General features: G+C 41.2%; 1 protein-coding gene across 5 annotated transcripts in view; it reads right to left on the bottom strand.

Moving 5' to 3' along the window:
- CEP85L (centrosomal protein 85 like) overlaps positions 1-24749 on the bottom strand; it is a 138819-nt gene that overhangs the window by 97262 nt on the left and 16808 nt on the right. Inside the window, exon 1 of one of the 5 annotated variants that reach the window (XM_071741069.1) lies at positions 8333-8722. The exons of 1 other annotated variant lie outside the window; for it this stretch is intronic. In XM_071741069.1, the coding sequence (XP_071597170.1) occupies positions 8333-8381 (49 nt within the window). In that variant the 5' untranslated portion in view covers positions 8382-8722. Of the gene's footprint in view, positions 1-1782; positions 1802-4496; positions 4729-7474; positions 7635-8332; positions 8723-24749 lie in introns of those variants that run through there. 3 more of the 5 variants (XM_071741072.1, XM_071741070.1, XM_071741073.1) reach the window with 3 other exon arrangements.

Raw genomic sequence — 24749 nt, 5'->3', positions numbered from 1 at the left:
TGCTATGTGGGCTTGCCTCTTTGTCTTCGAACTCAATGCACTATTCACCCCACAGAAACACAAAATTATATTCCTAGTTTCCGTTCACTTCCATAAAGTAACTGCAGAGGAGCAGGCTGCCTTTTAAACTTGGAAAGTTTATAACAACATCAAGAGGGGAACACATCCAAGAAAATAAACAAATTAAGTTATGCTTAAAGTTAATATAAACTCGGAACAGCAAGCCCTCAGGGCATGCAGTCTGTTAAAAAGCCATGCACTTCAAGGTGCCCAGCTGAAAACTTCTATCACACACCAAAAAAAACACACACAAAAAAAAAAACCAAAAAAAAAACCAAAAAAAAAAAACAAAAAAAAAAACCCAAAAAAAAAAACCCAACAACAACCACCCAACACTAATTACACAGATTATCAGCTATGCTTCAGACGTTCTGGCCGCATGGTTATATTGGTATGAATACCAATAGGTATGAAACCACAAGCAGGTAAATTTTTGTCTAAATTCTCTGTCATTCCAACATTTTCCTTATAGAGTAACCTTTGCCCTCCTTCCTGTTTAGAGTTAATTTTATCTCCTCCGTGCATCGGGAAAAGTGAAGCAATTGCAGCTGCTAGAGTAAGTCAAAAGATACGTAATGGTTTCAAGCAGTTCCCACACTTACTAAAGTGAATAAAAGAGTCTAGAAATCTTATTTTTTCAAAAAAGAGCATAATTTCTCTCCCCCTTGAAATCAGATATCAGACATAAAGATATCCGTGACACTGAAATTAATGCTGGAGACAAAAAGATAAGATTATTTCTCTAAAACACTTTGCTCAAGTATAATGATGATAGATTTTTTTTTAAATCTTTTTCAAAGAGGCCTTGTGCATTATACACACACAACAGGATCTACTTTAATATGGATGTACCAGAGACCAAGCCTACAAGCCACAGTTTTAGTGCAAGTTAACAGAAGCTTGCACAACAAGGGAAGTCCCACACTGTAACATCTGAGTTAAAAGGATGAAATGCTGACTTCAGAAGTCACTAGGAAATTTTCCTTACAAACTTCCAGTGATCATGTCACAAAGCACAACTTTTCCGAGCTCAGCTTCATAGCTTCTACTCAGACCTATTCAACACTCATGAAACTAAAAATAAAAAGTAGTAGTTAAATAAAAATAAATCCTTCACACTGTACACTACCAACCCTACCTAGGATACTTCCAGTCAAAGCCACTACTTCTTGCACATCCATCTTCACAGCTACAATCACTTTTGATGTAAAGCTTTACAACAATTCTACCAACCACAGAAAAGACCTTGTTCAAGCATTTCTGTATTTCAGACAAAGAAGTGAACAGAATGATGTTAAGATCACAAATATTAACTCTTCTTTCCATAAAGTCTCCAAGAAAAGTGCTAAACTTTTAAGTAACAGCATTTTCAATGTCTTTTAATGCTTCTAGTTGGGTCACTATACTTGCATTTTTTTCTTATTACCCACAGAACTATCAGGCCTCTGATCAGTGCTAGTCTCTGAACTTTTATACAAAGCATTAATTCTCAGCTATAAATAATGTCTCCAAAGGTTCAGAACTGCCAAAAGGTACAAATAGCTTAATAGCTTTGCTTTCGAATAGGCATTCAGGAGAGAAGATACCATCTTTTAAAGAAATACACACTCAAAAAAAAGAGTCTTATTTATTCTGCAATACTTGAAAAAGTTGCAGCTTTCCACACCATCTGGAAATTATGCTTCAAAAGGAGTAAAGCAGACACCAAAAATGTAAGGATACCTTGCAAGGGATTTCGGATCCAACTCCAGGGAGATTCAAGACTTTCTTGTCTGTACCACCAGCCTCTTAACACGTTAGGAAGTTGAAAGTTTAAAAAGCATCATTTACTTTTCTTCTTGCATTTGCTAAGCTTACTTCAGGTATTTTAATCATCAAAAACGTGGCATGACTTTTCCTTGACACTGCTTGCACTGCTCTTCCTCAGCAAGACTGAGAAAGTCTTCTGCTACCTCTGTAGGTATTATCCATTTTTCTGAACCTGTTTCAACCTCTGTGCAAGTCCACTAATTGGTAGAAGCTACACTGTCCAGTGGAATTAATGTCACTTTTTCCCCATCCTCTCTTCTAATCTTCCTTGGCCTTCACAGTAAATCTGAGGATTAACTATATACTTCCTGATGTCATCAGCAGTGGCAAAGCAAGATTGTGCTAGGAGATTTTTCCACTATCCATCAGCTGAAGATGCAGCCATTGGACTCCGTGTATTCTGCACCCACCTGACACCAGCACCGATGCTTCCTGCACCAATGTCTCCCACTGGAGTTAGGCAACTAAATTCCCCCCTTCAGTATCATCCTGATCCAGCTCCCTGAATTAGCCTGCCATAAGGCTGATTAAGTGCTAGAGTGGGCACATGGGAAGCAGTAAGGACACATGAGCCCACCTCTGGGCCTCTGCAGCTGATCTGCAGTCTCTCATATGCCACGCTGACAACCTCCTCAGCTTGCCCTAAACAGCAAGAAACTCCTATGTGGGAGCCTAAAACAGAAACCATAACTTTATTACACTTTGGTACACTTTCCCCCACCACTGGCAGGAACAAACTTCAGGACTACATCAAGTATTGTTCCAGGTCTCCTAAGAAATACTCAAAACACAAAGGCTTTCTCCTTCAGCACTGGTACCCGGTGCAGGTGCCCAGGTGCTGGTGGGGAACTGCAGGATGGGCCTCTCTGAGAAGCAACTGGGCCTCCCCCATGCTGGACACAACTGGTTCCAGCTGACCCACCAAGGAGAGTATCTGAGCCCCTCAGACAAAATGGAGGCACCTCAGCTTCTGTAAGAAAGGGTAAAACCCTGGAAGCAATGGGTGGGAGGAAAAACAGTCTAAGAAACAACCCCATGAACTCAGAGGTGAGAACAGGAGGGGAGGAGAAGCAGCAGGAGCAGCAGCAGCTCTGGTCACCAGGGCAGAGATTCCCCATCAGTGCTGGGAAAGACGAGGCTGAAGCAGGGGAACAGCATGAGGAATGAGGAGCATGAGGAAAAGCTGCCACAGACTAACCCCATGGCCAAGTCTTTTTTGCCCGTAATGATAACTGGTAAGCAGTTTCCCTGTCTTCATCTCAACCCACAAGCTTTTCCATCTCATTTTCTCTTCCATCTCACTGAGGGAGCAAACAAGCAGCTGGGTGGGTGTCTGGCAGCCAGTCAAGGTCAACACACCACAGAAGTCAGTAGGAAAGTCACTTTTCCAATCACATAGCAAATACATTGACCATCCATTAAAGCTAATCACAAGCACAATGGCAGCATTAGTGTTCAATTTCAAGACACATTTGGGCATCTGGGAGACAACTGACAACTACAACAAGCAATTTTTTAACAAAAAAAAAAAAAAAAAAAAAAAAAAAAAAAAAAATCAGCAATTAGTTTAATTCTCCAACTGTTAAACCACAGACATGCTACGTGATGCAAACAAGTATCCAAAGAGTACGGAAGGCAAACCTGTTGATACTGAACAAGTGTAGTACTTCTCCCTAACTAACTTGCCTACAGCAAACAGGCTTTGCTTCCAAGAGTGGTAGAGGATCACCTCTCACTACAACCACAAGTAATGCAAGAAGTTTTTTTATTTCCAAGGTTTTCAGGTATTCCTACCACCATTCACTGTTACCATATTTTGCAACTTCTCAGTGTTTGAAATGCATGGGTTCTTCCATAGGTATTAAAAGCCCAGCTAAAATCTCAGTACAAATAATTTGCAACTATAACTAGCAATATTTGGTGGACAAATATTTGGTGAACATAAATCCTAGGTGTTCTTTAGAGAAACTACAAGTGCTCTTAACTTAGCACTTCCTTCAACACTATCCTGCACTGTGGTCATGATGGGCTCAGGCTGCTTTTTACCACATACTCATTCTGTACAGCTGCTTAAAATTAATGCATTCTTCTCAAAATCATAAAACTCATCACTGCCTCCTTTAATTAAAAAGTTTTAAGAGCACAGAATTACCAAAACCACAAGTCTATATTCTGTCAGTAAAAGCTTAACATACAGCTAATAGGCAAGAGGTCAGAACAACTGCTGACCCTCTAGACAAACAATATAATGCACCCTTACATCTATCCTTCCTTTCCTGCTAAGTAGTTAAGACACATTCATGTTTTATATACACTAGAAGAGTGGATAATATCTCCATAAATGTGAATTGCCAGGGGGGAATAGGTATTGTTTTTGAAGGGAAATAAGTAACCCCTGTTCACCACCACTTAAACACATGATGTCATTTCACATCATTGTGGTCTGTGAAAGATAGCAAAGGCCATTCCAGCACCCAGTCTTGTAGCTGGAACATTACATTTTTAAGCTTGGGAAATCAATCTTTACAATGCACCAAATACATACATATATGTATGCAAACACTAATAATTGGCAAACAATTTGAAGCCCACACTTGGTAACACTAACACACTATTTATTGCCTTACCTGGCCAGCAAAGATAAACCTGCCTTCTCATGATGTCCCAACAGCTGTACTATCCCAGCCTGGAGATTTTCAGCAATTGATCAACAGAAGGTGTTACAGACCAAACAGCATCAGATTTCTGTCTCCCCTTCACTTTGATGGATGAAAAGGAGCATCACTGTTACCCCAAACTTGGCTGTGTTGCAAAGCTGCCCATGAACTCCATGGTTACCCCAAGGAGGGGATGCCCCGTGGGCCTTACAGTGCTGACACTGATTATGACATCATTAAATCCTTTCAGACCCCCGAGTGTCACACTCCCTGCCAACAAGCCTTAAGAGTACAAAAACTTGGGCAACTTCTGGGAGTTGCCTTATAAACAAATCCCAATGCCAGAGCTCCAGCAGCAGCGGGACACAGGCTACCATTTTTACTAAGTGTCAATCACATCCTTTTGAGCACCTTCGAGTTTTCAACACTTCCTGCTTTTGACACCTAAACTGCTACTACCAGCTAAATTTCAGGAGTGGCAAACTATTGACAATATTGGACAGTGGAGAGAAGCTTGACTAGAGGTGATACAGTTTACTGAAAGTAATAAATACCTGCTGTTCCACTTTTCAAGCACGTTTATTTCACATGCCACAGGCATCTGTTGGACACAGATAACCTAACTGCCCCAGAAGAGCAACACACTTAGACAAACACTTTCATAGTCTTAAAAAGAGTTATTAATCCCTGTGCATTTTGAAGGATGCTCTGGATGCAAAAGGGCTAACACCCTGCATGTCCTTCACTGCAGTTATTTAAATTCCTGCAGCATAGTGGGTAACTGCTGTTTTTACAGAGGTATAAACTATACTGCAAGGTTTTCATAAACAGCTAATTGCGTGCAAGATGTAAGTCAATCAAATACATTCCACAAAGAGCAATTTGATTTTCAAGACAGGTACTGAGACTCTGAGAAGCTGAATTTATTTGGCAGGGGCAACAAACTTTGTCATTAAACCCACTGGTTAAACAAGAAACCCCTGTCTAAAAAAAAAAAAAATCTCAGCTGCATGCAAATAGCATGCAAGTAAGACAGTATTCCACCCCCCAAAAAAATGCACTGAAATGCAAGAACATTTTGAAAATGACAAGAGGCAATAAAACCAAAGGCCACAAATGAAACACTCCCAAAAAAGTGTTCTTGCCTGTCACATGTTAAGAAAATCAGAACTAGCTGCATCTATTACTGAAACCGAGAATTCCTCTGTGTAGAGAACTCTTCAGTAGACCCCTAGTTTTGTAAGGGAATTGTGATATTTTCAACAAAAACAGGACTTCTAAATACCCATATCCGTAGGTAAATAAAATACAACTAGCAAACAAGAATCACTTAAAGTCAGGGGTTGGAAGGGGCCTTGAAAGATCAAGTCCAACCCCTCAGTAGATTGATTTTGAGGTATAAACACAGCTTAACAAGAAGTAACAACTCATTACTGTTATGGTCCCACACCAATATTTAAAAGATAATCAGAATTCACAGGAAGGATTTTCTGTAAAATAATTAAACATATTTTATCAAAAGAAAAATTCCTTCAATTTGAAAAATAAGTGCTTAAATTTCTGCCTCCTAGTAGGACATTACTGTACTGTGACAAAATACGTCTCCCATGGACAGATTCCTTCTCAAGAACAAACTAAAAATCTAACCTGACAATAATATAATTGCACGGGATCTAAGTAGCCATCATTCCTTCATTAAAATATCTGCTTGAAGCTAATTAACTTCCTCCTCTTTAGAGGGATTAGGAGCCTCAATAAACAGCTTTCTGACTCTTTCAAACTAAGATTGATGAAGGAAGGAACTACGTTGAAAATTATAAAGCACAGATCATATCTCCAAGTTAAAACTTTATTTACTTGCTTTCTAATTAACCACCACCTTCTGTTACTCTATCCTATCTCAAATTAGAGATTTTTCCACAACTTTTGCTACCTTACACTTCTGCTGCTTATATATAAGCATACGTTTTGAACTTGGCATTAACACCTAATATTTTAAGGAAAGGGGAGATGGTGGAAAAAAGAAAAGCAACACCCAAAATAATGTTCTCAAATCTTAAAGACAATTCTGACAAACAAGCAAAGGTAAAAAAATCATCCAAAACTGACTGATTTTCTGTATTGCTCACAAATTCAACATAGTACTAAAACACTTTATTTGACCCCAACAAAAGGGATGTCACACTAACGAATGGCACAATCCAAAGTTTTCCAAAACAGAAGTAAAAATGAACACCAAAAATCTTTGTAATGCTCCAAAATTACTGCTGTTTGTGGTTTAACCTCCTAATATTTTTTGCCTCAAACACAAATAATCAAGAATTTAAACACCCTACACTCCTGTAGTTTCCATCAAATGAACTGAAATCTCTGTAACCTAATGTTCAAAATGCCCACTATCTTTGCAAGCTGCAACACAGAGATTAAGTAACTCCATTCTTTTGCGAGCAGCTTTAAAAAAAAATAAACAAGACAACTCTACAACACTTTAACAAGGCAAATGTGTTATACATAGAAATTAATAATATAATAATTGTACAGAAAAAAGGGATCAATGTATTCTTTCACATTTTAAGGACCAAACATTAGACTTCTTGTGGAGATGAAGGCAGCTGCTGCAAACATCTTAGCAGCTCTTGTATTTGCAAGAAAAACCCTGTCAGTCAACAGCAAAACAATCCTGCCATTTAAATATGACAACTAACTGTATATTTTACAATACCAAAGTTAAAATATGAATCCAAACTTCTGAAAAAAAAAAAAAAAAAATCTAACAACTCTACTCTGCACTTGTAACAGTAGAGCCAAAGGTTCACAGTGATGTTACTTCAGTAAATCAAAGTAACACAAAACATTTGCAGAAACTGTCAGAGTAAAGCAGGTGATACATTCGGCAGTATTTTCATAGCCTGGAAAGGGCAGTCAGAAGAGTCGGTACCCTGTCTTACCTGCCCAGAACTAATGCTTCTACGGCTCTGCAATCAATTCACCTATTTTCTTCTGCCAGTTCTGACAAACGGGGGAAAGTTAGCCCACGGCTTACAGACAGGATGTCTCCCCAGTAACAACCTAACTCCAGGCGTAAAATGTCAAGGCATCCCGGCCAACCTGCAGGAACTATGCTCTAATTATTCCAGAGACAAAAAAAAAAAAAAAAAAAGTGGTGCAAAAGACAAAAAAAAAAAAAAAAAATAGAACTCGACCTATTTGCTGCGTTCTAAATTTAAAACCAAAAGCATAAAGGCACTTTCAGCCTGTACCGAAGGGTACAGTAACAAAACAGGGGAAGAAAAAAAAAACAAAAAAACCAAAAACCAAAAAAAAAAAAACAAAAAAAAAAACAAAAAACCCAAAAAAACCAAAAAAATCTCAAAACGAGGAAACGGATTATGTAGGTTAAGCTCGTCTTTTATCATCCGCTGCGAGGTCCAGCTAAGCAAACACCAAGCCCCCTGGACGGACGGCCCGCGGCTGCCGCCTCGGTCCTTCCCGGGACCCAAGCTGCGGCAGCGGCGATGGGCGGGCGGGAGGGCCTCCGCGCCCTCTCCGGGAAGCTCCGCCGCCACGTCCCCCTTCACGGAGCCGGGTGGGGGGACGGTAACACTTCCCCACTCGCGGTGGGGAGGAAGCCGCTTCCTCATTACGCTTCTATAGGGAGCCGGGAGCCAGCCGAGCCGGGGGCAAGGCCCGGCCGGGCCGCCCCTCTGCTGCTGCCCCATCGCGGCGGGGCCCTTGTCCCCCCCAACCCCGTCCCTTCCCGCCCCGCAGGGTCGCGTAGGCGGCGGCAGGGCCGCGGAGCTCCTTACCCGCCTTGTAGCCGCGGAGGCCGAGTTGAGGGTGCAGTCCGCCCCACATGGTGCCGGGCCGGGCCGGGTCGGGGGGGGGGGGTGTCCGCCGCTCTCCGGCAGCTGCGGCGCGGAGCTGCGCGCTCTCCGCCGGGCAGCCGCGGCCCGTACGGCCGGAGGAGGCGGCCGCTCCCGCTGCCGGGGGAGGTTACTGGGGGGCTGTCGCCGCGGCGGGGGCTGCTGCTGGTGCTGCTTGCCCCGGGTTCGCCGCAGCCATGGTGGCGGACCGCGAAGGGCGGGTGGGACCTCGCCAAGCCTCGGCAGGAGACAAAACTTGCTTTATTGCGCTACCGCCGCCGCCGCCTGCCTCTCTGGCGCTGGGAGCGGGGCGGAGACAGGGGCGGGAGCCCCGCACAGATGCTGCGGCTGTTGCTCGGGGACGAGCCGCTTACATAACCCGGCCCACGGGGAGGGGGCGCGGGGCAAGCGGCTGCGGGGGGCCGGGACGAGGGGGGGAGAGGAAGAGCCGGGCCCGGGGCGAGCCCGACTAGCCCGGCCCAGCCTGAAAGTGGGGGCCCCGCCGCCCTGGCTCGGGCCCCGCCGGGTCGGTTTGGGCGCTCCCGTTGGGTTCGGGTTTGCTCTCTTACTCTCCCGCCTGCTCCCGGGTCTGCCCGGGGGGGGCGATGAGCCCCCGGCGGGACCCGCACTGCCTCCCCGCTTTACCGGGGCCTGTGAGCAACGGTGTCATCAGGGAAAACACTTAATTGAAAGCCCTTAATTGGGAATAAAGATAATTGGTAAAGAGAAGTGAAATGTCTCGCTCTAGAATTATAGACCCTAGGCTGGTACATGCAGACTTAGAGTTTGTATGAAAATCCCCGTTTTCCTGGCTTTTTGTTGTGTGAGTAGGGAAACGAAGTGGAAAGAAAGAAGAATGGTAACATTCATTTGAACCATCAGTTCCAGCAAAAGATCCGCAGTATCATCATGAAGTTTGAGCCACAAGACTAGAAACAAAATGCTCCTGTCAGCAATAGTTCAGGCCCAGTAAGAAGCTTCCTCCCCCGGGCAGCAAAGCCGCTTTGCGTTTACTCCGGGCATTTCAAGAGACAGTTTTTTAATAGCATCCTTTCTGTTGTTTGCAACTGCAACCCAGGAGCCCCTGTTGGAAACTGTCTCCTGAACAAGCATACCCTGACTTGATCAGCAACGCATATTGTCAGGCAAAAACATAAAGAGGAGAAAATACTTGGACAGCTTCAAACTTTAGAGTAACCATTCCAAAATTACAAAACCCACCACCTCTGAGATAACCAAAGCAAGGCTTTAGACAGCATTGCAGAGTACCATGGACTTCACAGCTTAGGGAGGTTAGGTGAAAGAGTACCAGTTCTGTATTCATGTGGAAACATTCACAATCAATATATAAAATGTGTTCAAACACTTCCTGCTGACCTGATGCATTTTTAATTAGTGGTTGATGAACACAGTATATCTCTTTTCTCTTTGGAAAATTATATATTATATTTCAGCACAGGTAATATTTTATTTATGCCCAGCTAGGTATTCATACTGTACTCAGTACAAGAGAGGCCTCAGAAGTATTGGTGTGAGCATGCAGAAGTGCTGCATATCATTACTTTGTCCTCCTTCTTACCCCATATGAAGCCCTTAGGTACTCCCCAAAGCCCTGACACAATGTGCATTCCTCAGCAGTTTGTTTTTACCACAGAGTGTATCTGCCACTAAGGTTTCATGGGTAGAGATGTAGAAATAGTGGGCTTCAAAAACTTAGTAAAATACTGGGTCAAGAACCCAAATGCCTCCCAGAAAGTCCCATCAAAACCTTCAGACCATTGCCAGAGATCCTTTGAATGATAAAAGGTGAGAAGCATTTTCAAGGAGCCACAAATACTGGCTTACAGTAGAAGATCAATGCAGGAAACTGTTCCTGATCACACCCCAATGAAATCATCCAGCTCTTCAGACCTGAAGCCAGTTTCAATACCAAAGAATGTTTCAAGAGATAAACATGAACATAAGAAAGAAGAACAGCTAAAGTATCTTGCAAAACACTCAAGACCAAGAAACTCATAAACAGCTTAGTTCAAGACCTTTTAAAAACCTGTCTGCATGTAACATTTGTTGCATACTATTTTGTTGAATAATCATGTTTATTTAGCATGTTACAGGAGGACACTGAGCTCTGAGGAAGCTGAATATCAAGAAGGGGAAGGCACTGAGCAGCAGGTGAGGAGGAAAATTACATCACTGCTGAGCACTGGAGTTTGTGATGCTGTCTTGTAGTGCAGCTGCAAGAACCCAGAGGCATTGTCACAACCCCAGAAAGCTGCATGCCTGGAAAATGTATGAGAACAGTCCTTGCATCTCCTAATAAACGACACTGCAGTGTTTTTATGTACCTTGATATTGCAGTTCATGAAAGCTTTGCCGTTTCCTGTGTATGAACAATACCACAGAGGAAGAAAACTGAATAAAAGGCCAAGATGAGAGTGGCAGAACACAACCAGGCAGTCTGGCTGAATCACCTCTTATAACGCTGCTTGTGGGGGAGGTTGACTCAGCAACGCTGTCCTCCAAGGTGTCCCCTCTGCAGCATCTGTTCTTTGGTGGTGCTACTGCTCAGATAATAAAGAAAAAAAAATGCAAAAATATAAGTAGTCAGATAACAGAACCTGAGGCAAGTCTATGCCTTTGATTGGCTTTTAAGTTATTTTTACAGAAACTGATGTAATCAGTAAAGCTTTTTCACTACAAACAGCCTCAGTGTATCTGCCTGGAAACTGGGCCAAACTGAAGCCAGTAGTTTTACTCTATAACTAAATTTAGCTTGTTAATGCTTTACTCCCTATCCAGCAATATTTTTCATCTGCAGTCTGCTTATGTACACAGCACAGGAAGCAGTAGTTGTTTTAGATTTTCAAAAACCTCTTGAAAAAGTGTGCTAACTCACTTATATGTCCTGCAGAGATGAGTCTGCTATTTAATGCCTTTCCCAAGCCCTTCTTCTTAACAAGTTTCTGTTGTTGCACCTCTGAGGCTCAATGCAGAGAGGGTATGTGTAGCACTGACTCTAATCCATTTTTACAGCTGCTTGTCCCTCTCTGCACCTAATGGAGCCTACCTACACTAAGATGACTTCCACTAGCTTATCATCTCTGACATCTCTTGAGTTGATAAGGAGTGTGGCAACCTGTCTTCCTTGCGTACTGACCTACTCAAGAGGGGTATAAATTTCCCAATACTCATAGAAAATGCCAGAGTGGTATGCAACAAAGTTCATGTAACCTTACACATGAATCAATGGTAAGTGGAAACAGGCTGCATCCCCAGATAATTGCTGTGAAATGTGATGCTCCAGTCAATGTACAGACTCAAGTTCTTATTGTCTAAAAAGCCTTCTCCCCTCTCCTCTTTCTTCTGCCACAAACACTACCCTCTTGGCATAGTCAACAAAGAAAAGAACAATAGAAAGTAACAGCTTAAGCATTGGTACTAGGCAGATGCTGTCTCATTAAGGTCAATTGCAGCACATTTTACCCACGTGTTTGTAATCTATATCCAGGTTGAGATATCACATCTTTTTCTTTTTGCCCTGAGTAAAAACAAAATGCTGTAAATGGAATTAAGCTGAAGCATAACCTCAGAAAGAATTTTTCTTTGATTAAAGCCAGAAATGCACTCAGTATTTATTCGACACACTTACTTTCAAGTTTAATAGAATTAAAAGATTATTTAAAAACCCAAACATTAAATAGGTAAACATTGTTCTAAGAGAACGCAGACTTTTCCCCCATCTATTTAAGACATCAAGCATGCCTGCATTCTATCAAAAAGCAACAGCAGCATTTCTGCAAGCACATCTATGTTGTAAATGACTTTGCAATTAAAATCACAACGTTTCAGTTACTGAGTTGCTTCACTATGTACAGGAATCCTTTTCCTCACCCACAACTTTTTCAGTCAAACGCTGTGTCCTAACAAAGTCTAAGCAGTCTTTAAGAAGCCTTAGAGCAATTCCTCCCGTTTTGCAGAAATAACTATGTGTGTTACAAAGCAAGATGTTAAACTCTGCTGGGTAGCACTATAATTAAGAACAGATTAACTTACCTCATAAACTGCATCCCTGCTGGTAGGGGGATGGTTGGCCTACAAAAGACTGAAAAGTTCCACTGAAGTACATTGTGTGCACTTCACAGCATTAACAATAAACTGTGTCACCTACTATCTGCAAAGCAGGCATCATGAAATAGCATGGGGTATACAATGTCTTATTTCTGCATTTTCTACAAGCAAGTAAGAATGCATGTCTTTCACAAAGGGAGACAAGCTGACAGAGATTTGAATCTGCTTTGCCCTGCACTTTGAGTAGTACCTTCTACCATGAGAGAGAATAAAACTAAGCAGCTTGTTGTTACCATAGGTATGGTTTATTACCAACCTCCTGAAATTTCAAATTCTTCTTAATGTTCTAGGTTTCAGAATCAGTTTTCCACCTGAGAATCTTAGCCTGAAAAAAAATTTCATTTAAATCATTGCTAGACCACCACTGGGAGTTAGGGAATTCATGTGGTTCATTACTGGTAAGAGGGACAAATATTTTTTTCCCCCCATGTGATTTTAAAATAAGTGTAAGATATTTAAATCAACTTTGTGTCACCAACTGTGATACCACAGGAAGAAAAAACAAATGTAGAGGGTAGGATCCAGTGGCATCTAACCAATAACTTGTGAAGACAACCAGGACTTCCCAGGTGTGGTTTTCCCAAGGGGCAAAGTTTAAGTTCTGCTATTCTACCTTACCTTTTCTCCATCCCCTCCTCTCCCAATGGAAGTGGGAAGGAAGGGGGAATACAGATGTCATGGGGATGGGTGGAGACAATGTTTAAAGGGTCACAGGCACGTTGCCTTCTCCCATGTGTCCAGGGTTGGCTCCTAATACATTTAAGAGTCAGACTGCTTGTACTGGAGCAGCAAGCCACTTGCCCTGGCCCCAGTGGGACTCACTAACATCTCTAACTTCCTTTCAGGACCTAACACTTCAACAAAGAATATTGTTTAAAAATTAGTTCTCCTACTCCCATTGCCTTAGTCTTTCTAGTTCTCGTTTTAAATAACAGGTTTGAGCCACCTTCAATTTCTACAAGAAACCCCATCTATTTTAGGAGCATCCATCCTTTTTTTCCCTATAGGTCTAAGACATAGCAAGCTGTAAATCCTCCTGAGAGAGAGGACTGAGGCCTCTTGGTGATATTCTACATCTGTCATGATGCTGAAACAGATGACAAAAGTCATATTTAAGACCTTCTGCAGTGTAGAAGCTTCCTTCTAATAATTAATAAAATATGATAATCTGGAGCTTGCCAGAATTCTTTCATATTATTCAGAGAGAAAGACCAGCAAAATTAAGAAATAACATACTGTTTGCTAACAGTCATTAGTCATCAGACTAATGGCAGGCAGAAATCAAAAATGGCTAAAACCATTTGAAAATATTTTTTAATGGCTATCACAAAGTCCTTTCAAATTGAGATTATCAAAATACTGAACTTTTTGTATTTACTTTTCTACGCAGAAACCTCTGCTGAAGCCCAAGAAGCCTCAGCAGTGCTTCTGTTCAGGTTTTCAATCTGACTGCCACTGGTGATGCTTGAGTTTTTACAGCTGACAAGTTACTTCAGGGCAGTCTTGTTTGACTGTTACACACAGACAATGGCAGAGGGATAAAGCATTGGATGCTGATACAATAATTTGCCTATTTTTTTAAGCTTCTTTGTGTAGGTTAAGCTCCACCTCAAATGTTAAGTCACTGCTGTATTTGAAGCACAAAACAGTATTTAGCCAGACCTGTTTAAAACCTAACCTATCGATTAACCTAATCTAAGGTTAATCAGAAAGCATTCCTCTTGTATGCAGCCACTGAATCAAAGGATCAGACCATGCAATGAGGTTCCCTGCTCTGTCTCCATCTTGGAGCAGAAAGGAATAAATCTTGTTTTCCTTTTGCACAAACATCCGCACCCAATTCTATAACTTTTGAGAAATGCAGAATTTAAAACTACAAGTGATTGTGTACAGGAAGGTCAAACACACTGGAGCACAACTAGCCAGTGATAAAACATGGAAATTGCTTTCAAATGGCCATCATTATGTGCTTATAACCTGAAATACATACTTTGCTTACTCCAAGTCAGAAATACAACCTCTGAACATTTCCAGTCAGAAAATTATCTGGTCACTTGCCTTTGAGCCAAACCCAGTATTGCTGCAAAGGGATGAAATTTCAGTAAAGTGAATGGAGCTATGCCAGTGCTGAGTTTAGTCAGCTCAGTGCTGTCATATGCCCATATGTAAAAGTCAGATGGAAAAATTTATTTCATGCCTTAACTATAAATAAAATTAACTTGATGAAGCTCCCTGCTGTATTTTGTTTTCCATTGACTTTTATTCAACAAAAATCACTGACATTGATTCCACAGTAGTTCACTACTATATCCTATAATAATGTATCACTATTACATTACTTGGTTTCTTGCAGCAGTGAGAGGTCCGTGCCTGAAATGATGGGGTATTCTATGCTGGCAGAATAAAAGCCAGTTTAAAAGGACACTTTTAGACCCAACCCAGCACACCCCCTACAGATGTCCCAGAAGGAGCCTGCTCCAGGTACAGCTCTTGAGGGACAGCAACCATCGGCTGCAGGAATGCTGGCAGCTGCCTGCAGCTCAGGACAGGCCCTTGGAAACACTCTCTGGTTTTGTTATGCCTGAGACTGCAAAGCACAATTTTTTTTTAATCTCGTGTTTCATATCCAACAGTCTTTTCAGTGACATTCTCACATTAAAGTAATAAACATACATGTCAGCATGCACTTTTTTAGACAAATCCAGTTTACTCAAGGAGGTGGAAAATGACTGAAATGCAAAGAGGGGACTGTCCTAGTTTGTAATGACCAAAGCATCCACCAGATTTGTTTCACAGGACCTCAGGATTAGTGTATGACATACATATGAATCCACCACAGTATCCTTAGACTGTTTTGCTTTTGTCTTAAAATTACCACAGACAAGAGTGTTTATTAAAAATAACTTTGTGACTCTGCCTTGGCTGTAGGATTGCTCTCTACTATTCCACTTTTAACACATGGCTTGAGTGATCAAATTGTATGGGAGGCTTTTTAGTAAACATGCAACTTGATCTTTGGTCACAGAGAAAACAACAAGAAACTATGCTTCTAAGTGAGCATATAACTTCAAATGTACCTAAATACAGGAAGCATACAGACTTAAGCATTGCTGCTTAAATTGTTGGGGATTGTCTCACTAATTTAGGAATCCCACAGTTTAAGAACTGCATACCATATAATACACTGGTGTACCATTCTAATACTTAAAACTAGAGTATCTGGTTAAATCAATTGAAATTAAGACAAAGACTTGTGATTCCATTTTTCTGATTAATGCAGGACAGTGTGGAATAAATATGCTCTATATTTTGGCCATGTAGTTGTCAGTGTTACTGTCTTCTGAGCCAAGCATCAGAAGCTAAATCCAGAACATGGAAATGTCTCCCTTCGTTGCCATCTGTTCACAAGGAAAGTAGCTTGAAGCACCCCAAAAAATGCATTAGGGGAAGAGATAAATAACCTATATAAAAGTTCAGAACTGGCTGTATCCTTACAAAAAAAACCCCCATCATGTATATGTTCCCAATGTGAAAATTGCACAGAACAAAAAACATCCTGAAACAGGACATGACAAGCAGTGCAGAAAGCTAAAAGGAATAGCAACTGATAGGCACGAAGAAAGTGCAAGAGGAGCCATACACAGGACTCCCACCTGCAAACTACCCCAGCAAACGTTCTGTGAAGTCAGTTCATTCATGGAAATCTTTGCTGGAAGACACTGTTGAGGTTACATTCCATGAGCTTTTCATGACAGTGACCCTGCTGGAATGCATCCCCAGCAGCCACCATGGCAAGACCTCTACTTAACACAAACACTGTGATTAAAAGATAGAAGAGAAAAATGAGACAGAAATTAAAAGAAAGCAGAAAGGTGTGATAAAATATCTTTAAATACATGCATATATTATTTGCCTTTTGCTTCTGTATTTGAAGATATTTGCTCCAAGAAGCTCACAGATTTTGGATTAAAATACAAGAAAATGATGTATTTTGCATTGCATTAGGGGTAGAACTCAAGAACTAATTTTTAAAAAGATACATTGAAGCATATATTCTGAAACCACATTTCCTGCATTTATATGTTGCTGCTTTCAGTTGTTACCAATATGCAAGAACACAACTTTAAAGCATAAAAATGTGACCTCTGAAAGTTGACCCTAAAGTAATCTGAGAGATCTAAAACCCTAGAAGTATGTAACAAACTCTAAAAGCAGAACATAATCAAACAACACTCAGTGTTATATGTCCTTGAGCTTTTACATTTCAGTTGAAGTAAGCCAGTCTCCCTTGCACAGAGAAAAGAAAACTGAGCTGTGTAAACCAAAGTCTACCAACTATTTTACTTGAGTCTATATTTGGCATTTGCTGAGTTCATGCTTTAATTGCAAAAACTGCCCCTAAAGAAGCATTTTAAAAAGCCACTAGACAAAACAAGGGTTTTTTTCCATCATATCATCATGAGCCTCATTGAATGTTCAGAACAAAGCTTCACATTGCAAGATTTTCACATCAGTTCTGAAGGACAAAAAAGTTCTAAAATTCAGACGAATTATCAACATTTTGTTTCCTTCAGATAACCCTCTCAAAGCTCACCCCCACAAACAAAACATTACCTACTGGAAATTCAAATTTGGAGAAACACAGATGACCAGAAAATGTTGGCAGCTTAGTGCCTTCTAAAAAAAGCAGATAAGTTAGTAAATACAGTAACTTCCATTGGGCTAGCAAGTCAGTTTGTGAGCCAAGTTGGATCCAACAGATCCAACTATCCAGTTTGAGAGGCTGTGAAATGTGTTTCCAAATATAATGAAGTCCCTAATTTTCCCTCATTGTGTTGTTTCTGCATAATCTTTTACACTATTTTCAAATATAATTTTGCTTGAAATATATTTATAGAGACTCAAACTGTACTATATAATAAGGGATTAGATTGCTAAAGACTCAGTCATGTAAAATACAAACAAGCAGTCACTGAAATGGACTTTATTGCATAGTCCTGATCAACCATATGTACAGCTGTAAGGATTTGCCACAGAAATCCTTTTTGCTGTCCCAAAAATGACTACAATATAGAGCTTTACTGCCCCTGGACCTCAGCCACTTCAAACATTTCCACAGAAACAGCACGGGGGACATAAAAACAGACCCTCCCTGCTGGTGGTGTTTCCATACAGAGGAGGACTATATGGGCTTGCAGGCTCCCTGAAGTGCTGTCATTGGATTTCTCCCTCCAACAAAATGAGCAGACACAAGGGTTATTGCTTCAGTACAGAAGAGGGCCAGGGCTCAGGGTCCCTGCAGCTCTGGCCTTTGGGGAAACACTGCCTGAAGCACCTCCACGGCCTCTGAACCACTTGCAAAGGCTTGAAAAATAGCCCATTGACTAACTGGACCTCAGGACTGGCTCTGGTGATGATTATGTACAGGATGAATAAGAACATTAAGACCACAGAACAAATTATACAATTAGCTGAGCAATTTATTCACACAGCTTGCCATTGTACAGAAGACCACATTTTTAAAGGAACTTTAGGTCAGGTTTCACCAAGCCCTTGTTCTCCCATGTGGTGAAGCTCTTTGCAAAATCTGCCTGAGAGGAGTGGAATTGTTTGGCAAAGAATAAAAAGTCAGATTTCTGAATGTGCTTTTCCACCACCCACCCTCCTCAGCTCTATTTTTACAAAGCTAGCTCCATATAGTTCCTAAGGCTTGATAGTCAGTCACACTCTTAAAGATTTAACAGAAGAGTGGCAGACTTCACTGGGCTTATTTCTCTGCACAGAAAAGAGAGAGGTCCGGCCCAGTGAGCTCGTCACGGTGTCGGGAAGTAGAATTTGTTGGATGAGAAATGAGCCTGATGGAAGTGTGCCCCCCATTCATTGCACACCACACAAATTCTTTCATCATATTTCAGCTTTGATGCCAGCACTGCCAACACCTTCAGTCCTCTTCTGGAGGAGGCAGCTCATTTAGCTGGTCGCTGGTATCTGCTGAAGTAAGTGGCAAATGTACCACAAGTGTTATTCGTGATAATGCATACATGCTCTGAGGCTTTCAGAGAGATGGTGTAAAATATCTGTCCCTCCAGGCCTTCATGGTATAGAGCCCCTGCTCAAAAGCTTGTGATCTTATTTTGCCTTGCACTTTCAGACATCAGCTTCAAACTTGTGGGAGTGAGTGCAGTTGTGGCTGTTTCAAATAAGATGGAAACTGGGTGCACAACAACCCACAATGGAGTTGGGGCAGGAGTTCAGAGCTCTCCAATTTCAATACTTCGCTGTTAGACAATGTTAAATGTACTTGCTGCCCATAGAATTGTTTATTCATAGCTTTGCATTCGTAGTTTGTTAAGTATGTACTTTATTGGAAGAGTGTGTCATTATTACTAATGGTTTCAAGTCTATAATTTAAATTAAATACCTTTAAAGTAAAAGGAGAATCCAAACCATCCAATTACTTCTATGCTGCATGTAGCCATTAGGAAAAGTGACAGTGGATAAAACTTAAAATGATTGCACTTTTTAGAAAATTATCGTTTTCCTAATTTAAAATACTATTTTTTGAACACTTTAATATTACATAGCTGGATAATAGAGAAAGAACAGGTTTACCAGAAAAGAGGATTTTATTAAAGACAGCTTTTAATTTTTTTTAAAAACCACTGCTTTTTCTGGCAGGCAGAGTATCAGCTTGCCTGGTGAAAATTGTTCTCCCTTGGAAAGAAGAGATGTGTGTAGGATGTGCCCAAGAAAAGACAATTCTTTTTAGCTGACCTAAGCAGAAGCATCAACTTATGTCTCTGAAAAGAGTTCTTTAACACAGCAGGGTATGTTGTTCAGCAGATACATAGCTGAGTAGTTTACTGCTGTGGGTTGGGGTTTTTTCCTTAAAAAAGGTAAGGAAGTTGAAATCAGCAGTGAGCTCATAACAGTTTTTGAACTCTTAGCTGACATGAATGAAGAATGTTATGGGCTGTAGAGTAAAGAGGGTGATCTTCCACATCTGTAGAACAGGAATGCTGGGAATTAAGAAGACAATTCTGAAATACCACTAATTTCCAGAGCACAATTAAAGCATAGTTAGCTTTTCAGAAATGAGAAACAGGCTCCCGGTAGGAGGCCCTGAATTTTCATTTGCCTCTGGAACATCACGAAGTGCACTGTTAATTCTCACTAAGTAACAACAGCCAAATACAATTTTCTAGATGCTACGAAGGAACATATACCATTAAGTACCAAAAGTTAAGCCTTTTAAGAGATGTGTCACTATCAGGTCCTAGAGTTTTTATGTTGTTCTCAAAAACTCATCAACCATTCAAGCTTTTTTTGGTGCTAAGTCGACAAATAAGTAGATTGTTGAATCTTTCATGCTGACTGGGCAATCAGAGCTGAAACCTGTCTTGAGAGCCCGATCCTGTTCCAAATTCAGCTGATGAGTGATTTGCTGAGCTCACATGGTATTGAAAAAACCATCAGCAAAATTTGCATTTAGACCATGAGCTCCTTTTGTACAAAATGTTTCAGAAAGCAGTAAACAAAATACAAAGGTTATTTGTTCCCTCCATAAGAATGTAGTGACTTTCAGAAACAAATTTTAAAAACAGAACGAGAGAAAGAATAAGAGAGAGAAAGACATACAGAACAAGACAAGGGAGAGAAGAAAAAAGATGGCAAGAAATGAGCAACAAAGAAGCAAAGAGATGGGAGGGAGGGAGGGAGGGAGGGAGGGAGGGAGGGAGGGAGGGAGGGAGGGAGGGAGGGAAGGAAGGAAGGAAGGAAGGAAGGAAGGAAGGAAGGAAGGAAGGAAGGAAGGAAGGAAGGAAGGAAGGAAGGAAGGAAGGAAGGAAGGAAGGAAGGAAGGAAGGAAGGAAGGAAGGAAGGAAGGAAGGAAGGAAGGAAGGAAGGAAGGAAGGAAGGAAGGAAGGAAGGAAGGAAGGAAGGAAGGAAGGAAGGAAGGAAGGAAGGAAGGAAGGAAGGAAGGAAGGAAGGAAGGAAGGAAGGAAGGAAGGAAGGAAGGAAGGAAGGAAGGAAGGAAGGAAGGAAGGAAGGAAGGAAGGAAGGAAGGAAGGAAGGAAGGAAGGAAGGAAGGAAGGAAGGAAGGAAGGAAGGAAGGAAGGAAGGAAGGAAGGAAGGAAGGAAGGAAGGAAGGAAGGAAGGAAGGAAGGAAGGAAGGAAGGAAGGAAGGAAGGAAGGAAGGAAGGAAGGAAGGAAGGAAGGAAGGAAGGAAGGAGAAAAGGGTGAGAAGAAAGCTCTGATAACATGCAGTTTTGGAGAGACAACTTCTTCATGGAGGGAGGGGGAAGAGAAGCTTGAAGAGCAGCATTATACCAGTTCCTCTTTAAATCACATACATATAACTGTAAGCAAAATCGGCCTGGAGGCCACACTAATCAGCAAACTGTAAAGCTTCCAGAAGGCTCAGCTGTTCCTGTCCTTCAAAATACATCCTTGCTCAATGCTTTACAGTTTGCTTACAAGCTGAGGTCTATTTTGTCACAGTAAACAGACAAAGAGAAATTGAAACCAGGCAGCCGACCCGGCTCTCCAGCTATACATAGGAGTTTCTAAGAGCAAGGGAAAACAATCCCAGACAGTCTGAAAGCAAAAGGACATTGCTTAAAGACAATTATTTCGCTCCTCCAATTTGTGTTGTCCTTACCCTTCTTTTATATGGATCATTGTTAAATGAGAGAAAGACAGACATAGAAAAAATGTAATGGACATATTCCCTTCTGGGCATTAATACAATCATGCAAGCAACTACTTTAGGTACCTTGCTTGTGATCTGTCCTTGTTCCTACTAGGATGGTTTGCACTTCCACTTTTCCCTCCCTAGTGAGGCAGTGTTCAAGCACAATTATGTATTTCCAAGTGGCAAGAAAGCACCACATGTTAACATTTTCCTTCTTAAGACCTAGATGCTACAAGTGAAAATCATGCCTTGGCTCTCTGCATGTTCCTCTCTGACTTATTCAACTGACCACAGCAATAATATCAGCAAACATGATTCTCAGCAAAAAAGTAGGAGGGACCTGCTTCAGCAGAACTGGATGAGGCTTTTAACTTAGCTACTGCTCAAGCAAGATCCAAGAAGAAAGAATCAGGGACTTTGACACAGCACCTTCCTAGGCTAGACAGGACTTGAATTTTTGGAGACTGAAAGCAATCTTTTGAATAAAGCCTGATTCCTCCTCATGCTGCACCAACAGCATCTAAAGGACTTCACGCGTTTTTTAGGGAGCTGTTCAGGTCATTGCAGAGAAAGAGAACCACTGTAAAACTGAGAGCAGAATCCACATTAAAATTCAAATCTTTCTCACAATCTCCCAAAGTACTTAGGATTTAGAATAACTTTGTAATACACCAAAATTCCCTTGAAGAGGAAGAATCACTAACATTTGCCCCACTGCTTTAGCATTTGTTTTTCTTTGTTTGTTTGTTTGTTTGTTTGTTTGTTTTTCCCCAGCCATAAAATATTTTTTTCCCCTACCTCTTCTACTTGGTGGTGGTGCTACACAGCTGGGTAACCCCATCTCTCTATTATATTCACCACATAGATTCCCATGGTAATCCTGTCGAAATGACATGTCCCCATTTCTTCATGAAATGATGTAATACTGAAAGTGCTGAACAGCAGTTAAACAATAGCATTTATGATTTAAACACATTTAAAACAAAGATCCTAAAGTGCTTTACAAGAATAAACTATGCTTTGCAATCATCTCACTGGGATTTTTCAGTATCCATCACAAAGATTTTTCCAGCTATGGATTATTTTATTTCATATTATATTTTTATTTTACTTCAAGTTTCATCTAGGCAAACTTTAGGCTGAGACTCTATCTAAGAATCATAGTCAATTAGGTTAAAAACTGGTGCTTTCACAATGTAAGACATGATGTATGCATAGATCTCTAGTGAAGGTATGATGGTTTATTCACATAATCCTATAGATGAACAGAATCCCACATGTTTATTCAGTGCAGAGTTGGCTTACTTACTAGACTAGCACATATTAGCAAACTGAAAAGGAATGCAGAAGCCCATGTCCTGTAAACACCACTTAGCTATTTAAGCCTACACTGCACTAGAAATAGATTTATCTCTCACAAACACCACCAAATGTCAGAGCATATCATTTATTCATTGCACGCTATATTATTTTTCTAATCAGATTTTATGTCTCACTATAAAAAAACGGAGAAGTATGCTCATATGCATGAAACACTTTTGCACTGAGGAATTCTACCACTTTTAAATCAATTTACAGGCTTTGCAGTGAAGGTCAAACTATAAGGCAGAAGACTCAGATTTTAATTTGGGTCTTGCTCCTGATTCAAAGACTGACCTCAGACACATTTCCTGGTGTTTGTTTTTAACACTGCCTTGCACTAAGATCTTCCTGGCTCTGCTTTCTTTTGTCCTATTCCATCTTCCCTCACTGTTCCTCACATCTCTTCCTTATTTAAACATGACCTCTGGAATACTGTCTGCTCCAAGTTGGTTAAAGACCAACAGCCCCAGTATCTCCTAACATTCACCCAGGTGAGGACCACATCTAGTTAGGTAAGTAGCCTGCAAACCTTCCTTCAAATGCTGCTTTCTTTGTGGGCAGAGCAAGGACCATAATTGGTTTTAGAGCCTAGGCATGTAAAGATGTTCAAGTAAAAAAAAAAAAAAAAAAGAAGTAATGATGCAGGCACACCACACAATGAAGCCCTAGGATACAACCCTGTCTAATCAATCTGAATTTCTGAATTTCCAGTGTAAGGCATATTTTGGATGGTACAGTTTTGCACACAAAGGATGTGTCTGATCTTTACTGTCTCCTCCTCTGTTTAAGCTAGGTTTTCACACCGACAGCAGAGCTATTGTGTGCATGACATTTACTGCTGGTAATGGATGCTGTGTCTTGGCAATGAATGGAAAATCTGAGCACTAGCAGTGAAAAGATATCTTCACAGTGTTCCTTGGTCTCTTGTTAGTCATTCAGCATAGAGGAATCTGGCACAGAGGAGACATGCTGGGTGAATGTCAGTGTTCCCAGCTGGGGCTGAAGAGAAAAGACCACTGCTATAAAACAGAGTATGGGCACTGAGCATGACAGGCTCCAGATTTTCCGTGAACACCAATGAAAACCTCCCTGACAGCAAAGTCCCAGCAACCCAGCTGGCACCTATTTGGGAAACATACAATGCTCTGCATAGGAGAGCAGGTTGGGATCTTTGTGTTCACATTGTGTGGAAAAATCTAATCACTCTGAGGGATTTGTGTTTCGATGCAGCTTTGTAGCCTGCAGAATGAAGTCACAGTCATCAAGCTAGAAAGCAGAGTGTCATCTGGACCAGAAGTTCCCCAGTATCTGAGAACAGTGCCCACGGTCTCTGGCTGGCTGGATCCCAGGGAGCCAGCACAGGCTCTTTGTGCAGGCACAGCTCTAAGGAGTTGCATTCGCTTACTATTTCACCAAGTTTTATGTCACTTACAGACTTCACCAGAAAACGTTTTTCTCTCTGTCTTAATCACTGTCCTCTCTAGAGAGACAACAGACCCTTTCCCAGCTGAAGCACCGTGTAACCTTTAAAAAAGTCCTTTACAGACCACTTGACATCCCAAATGCTGTGTGTGTGCCTGACCACAGTGTGTGCAGCCTGGCACCACAAGGGGACCAGAGCCAGCTCCGAGCTCTGCCTGCTGCAGACTCCCTCACCATCTGACACCTGGGTAGGGGTCCACAGCTCTTTTCCTTCCAACAGCTTTGAAACACCCGAGGACATACAGAATATGGACAAGCCATACAACACAAGACCTTTAAAACTAACCTGGATTATTAAAAAAAAAGCACGCAACACTCTGGATTTCTAATCTGGAATTTGCACTAGTATTCTGTTTTTATTTGAATTCTAGGTTAGAATCTAGAATTTCTTTCAAGCCAGAGGCAAAGTAAAAAGAAAGAACTTGGCCAAGGCGCAGGATAGTTCTCATAACCTCCCAGCCCTTACACATGCAATGAGGATGACACTCTTCTGACTAATATGATGTGTCTGATCTTCTACATATCATTCTTCATGCAATTAGATTGAAAGCTGCTGTGCAAAACACACTGAGTAATTATGCCCTGGATTTTCTCATTTTATTCATCTTGAAAAACAGAGAATAAAATCAGCTGGCTGAAGTGACACTCAAAGTTTTTTTCTTTTTGCAGTAGTAACATTATAAATGTTACTTACAA

Source organism: Heliangelus exortis, chromosome 3, assembly GCF_036169615.1.
Source record: "Heliangelus exortis chromosome 3, bHelExo1.hap1, whole genome shotgun sequence".
Classification (NCBI taxonomy): domain Eukaryota; kingdom Metazoa; phylum Chordata; class Aves; order Apodiformes; family Trochilidae; genus Heliangelus; species Heliangelus exortis.
The sequence above is the reverse complement of the archived record's forward strand: the minus strand, read 5'-3'. Positions and strand labels throughout refer to the sequence as shown.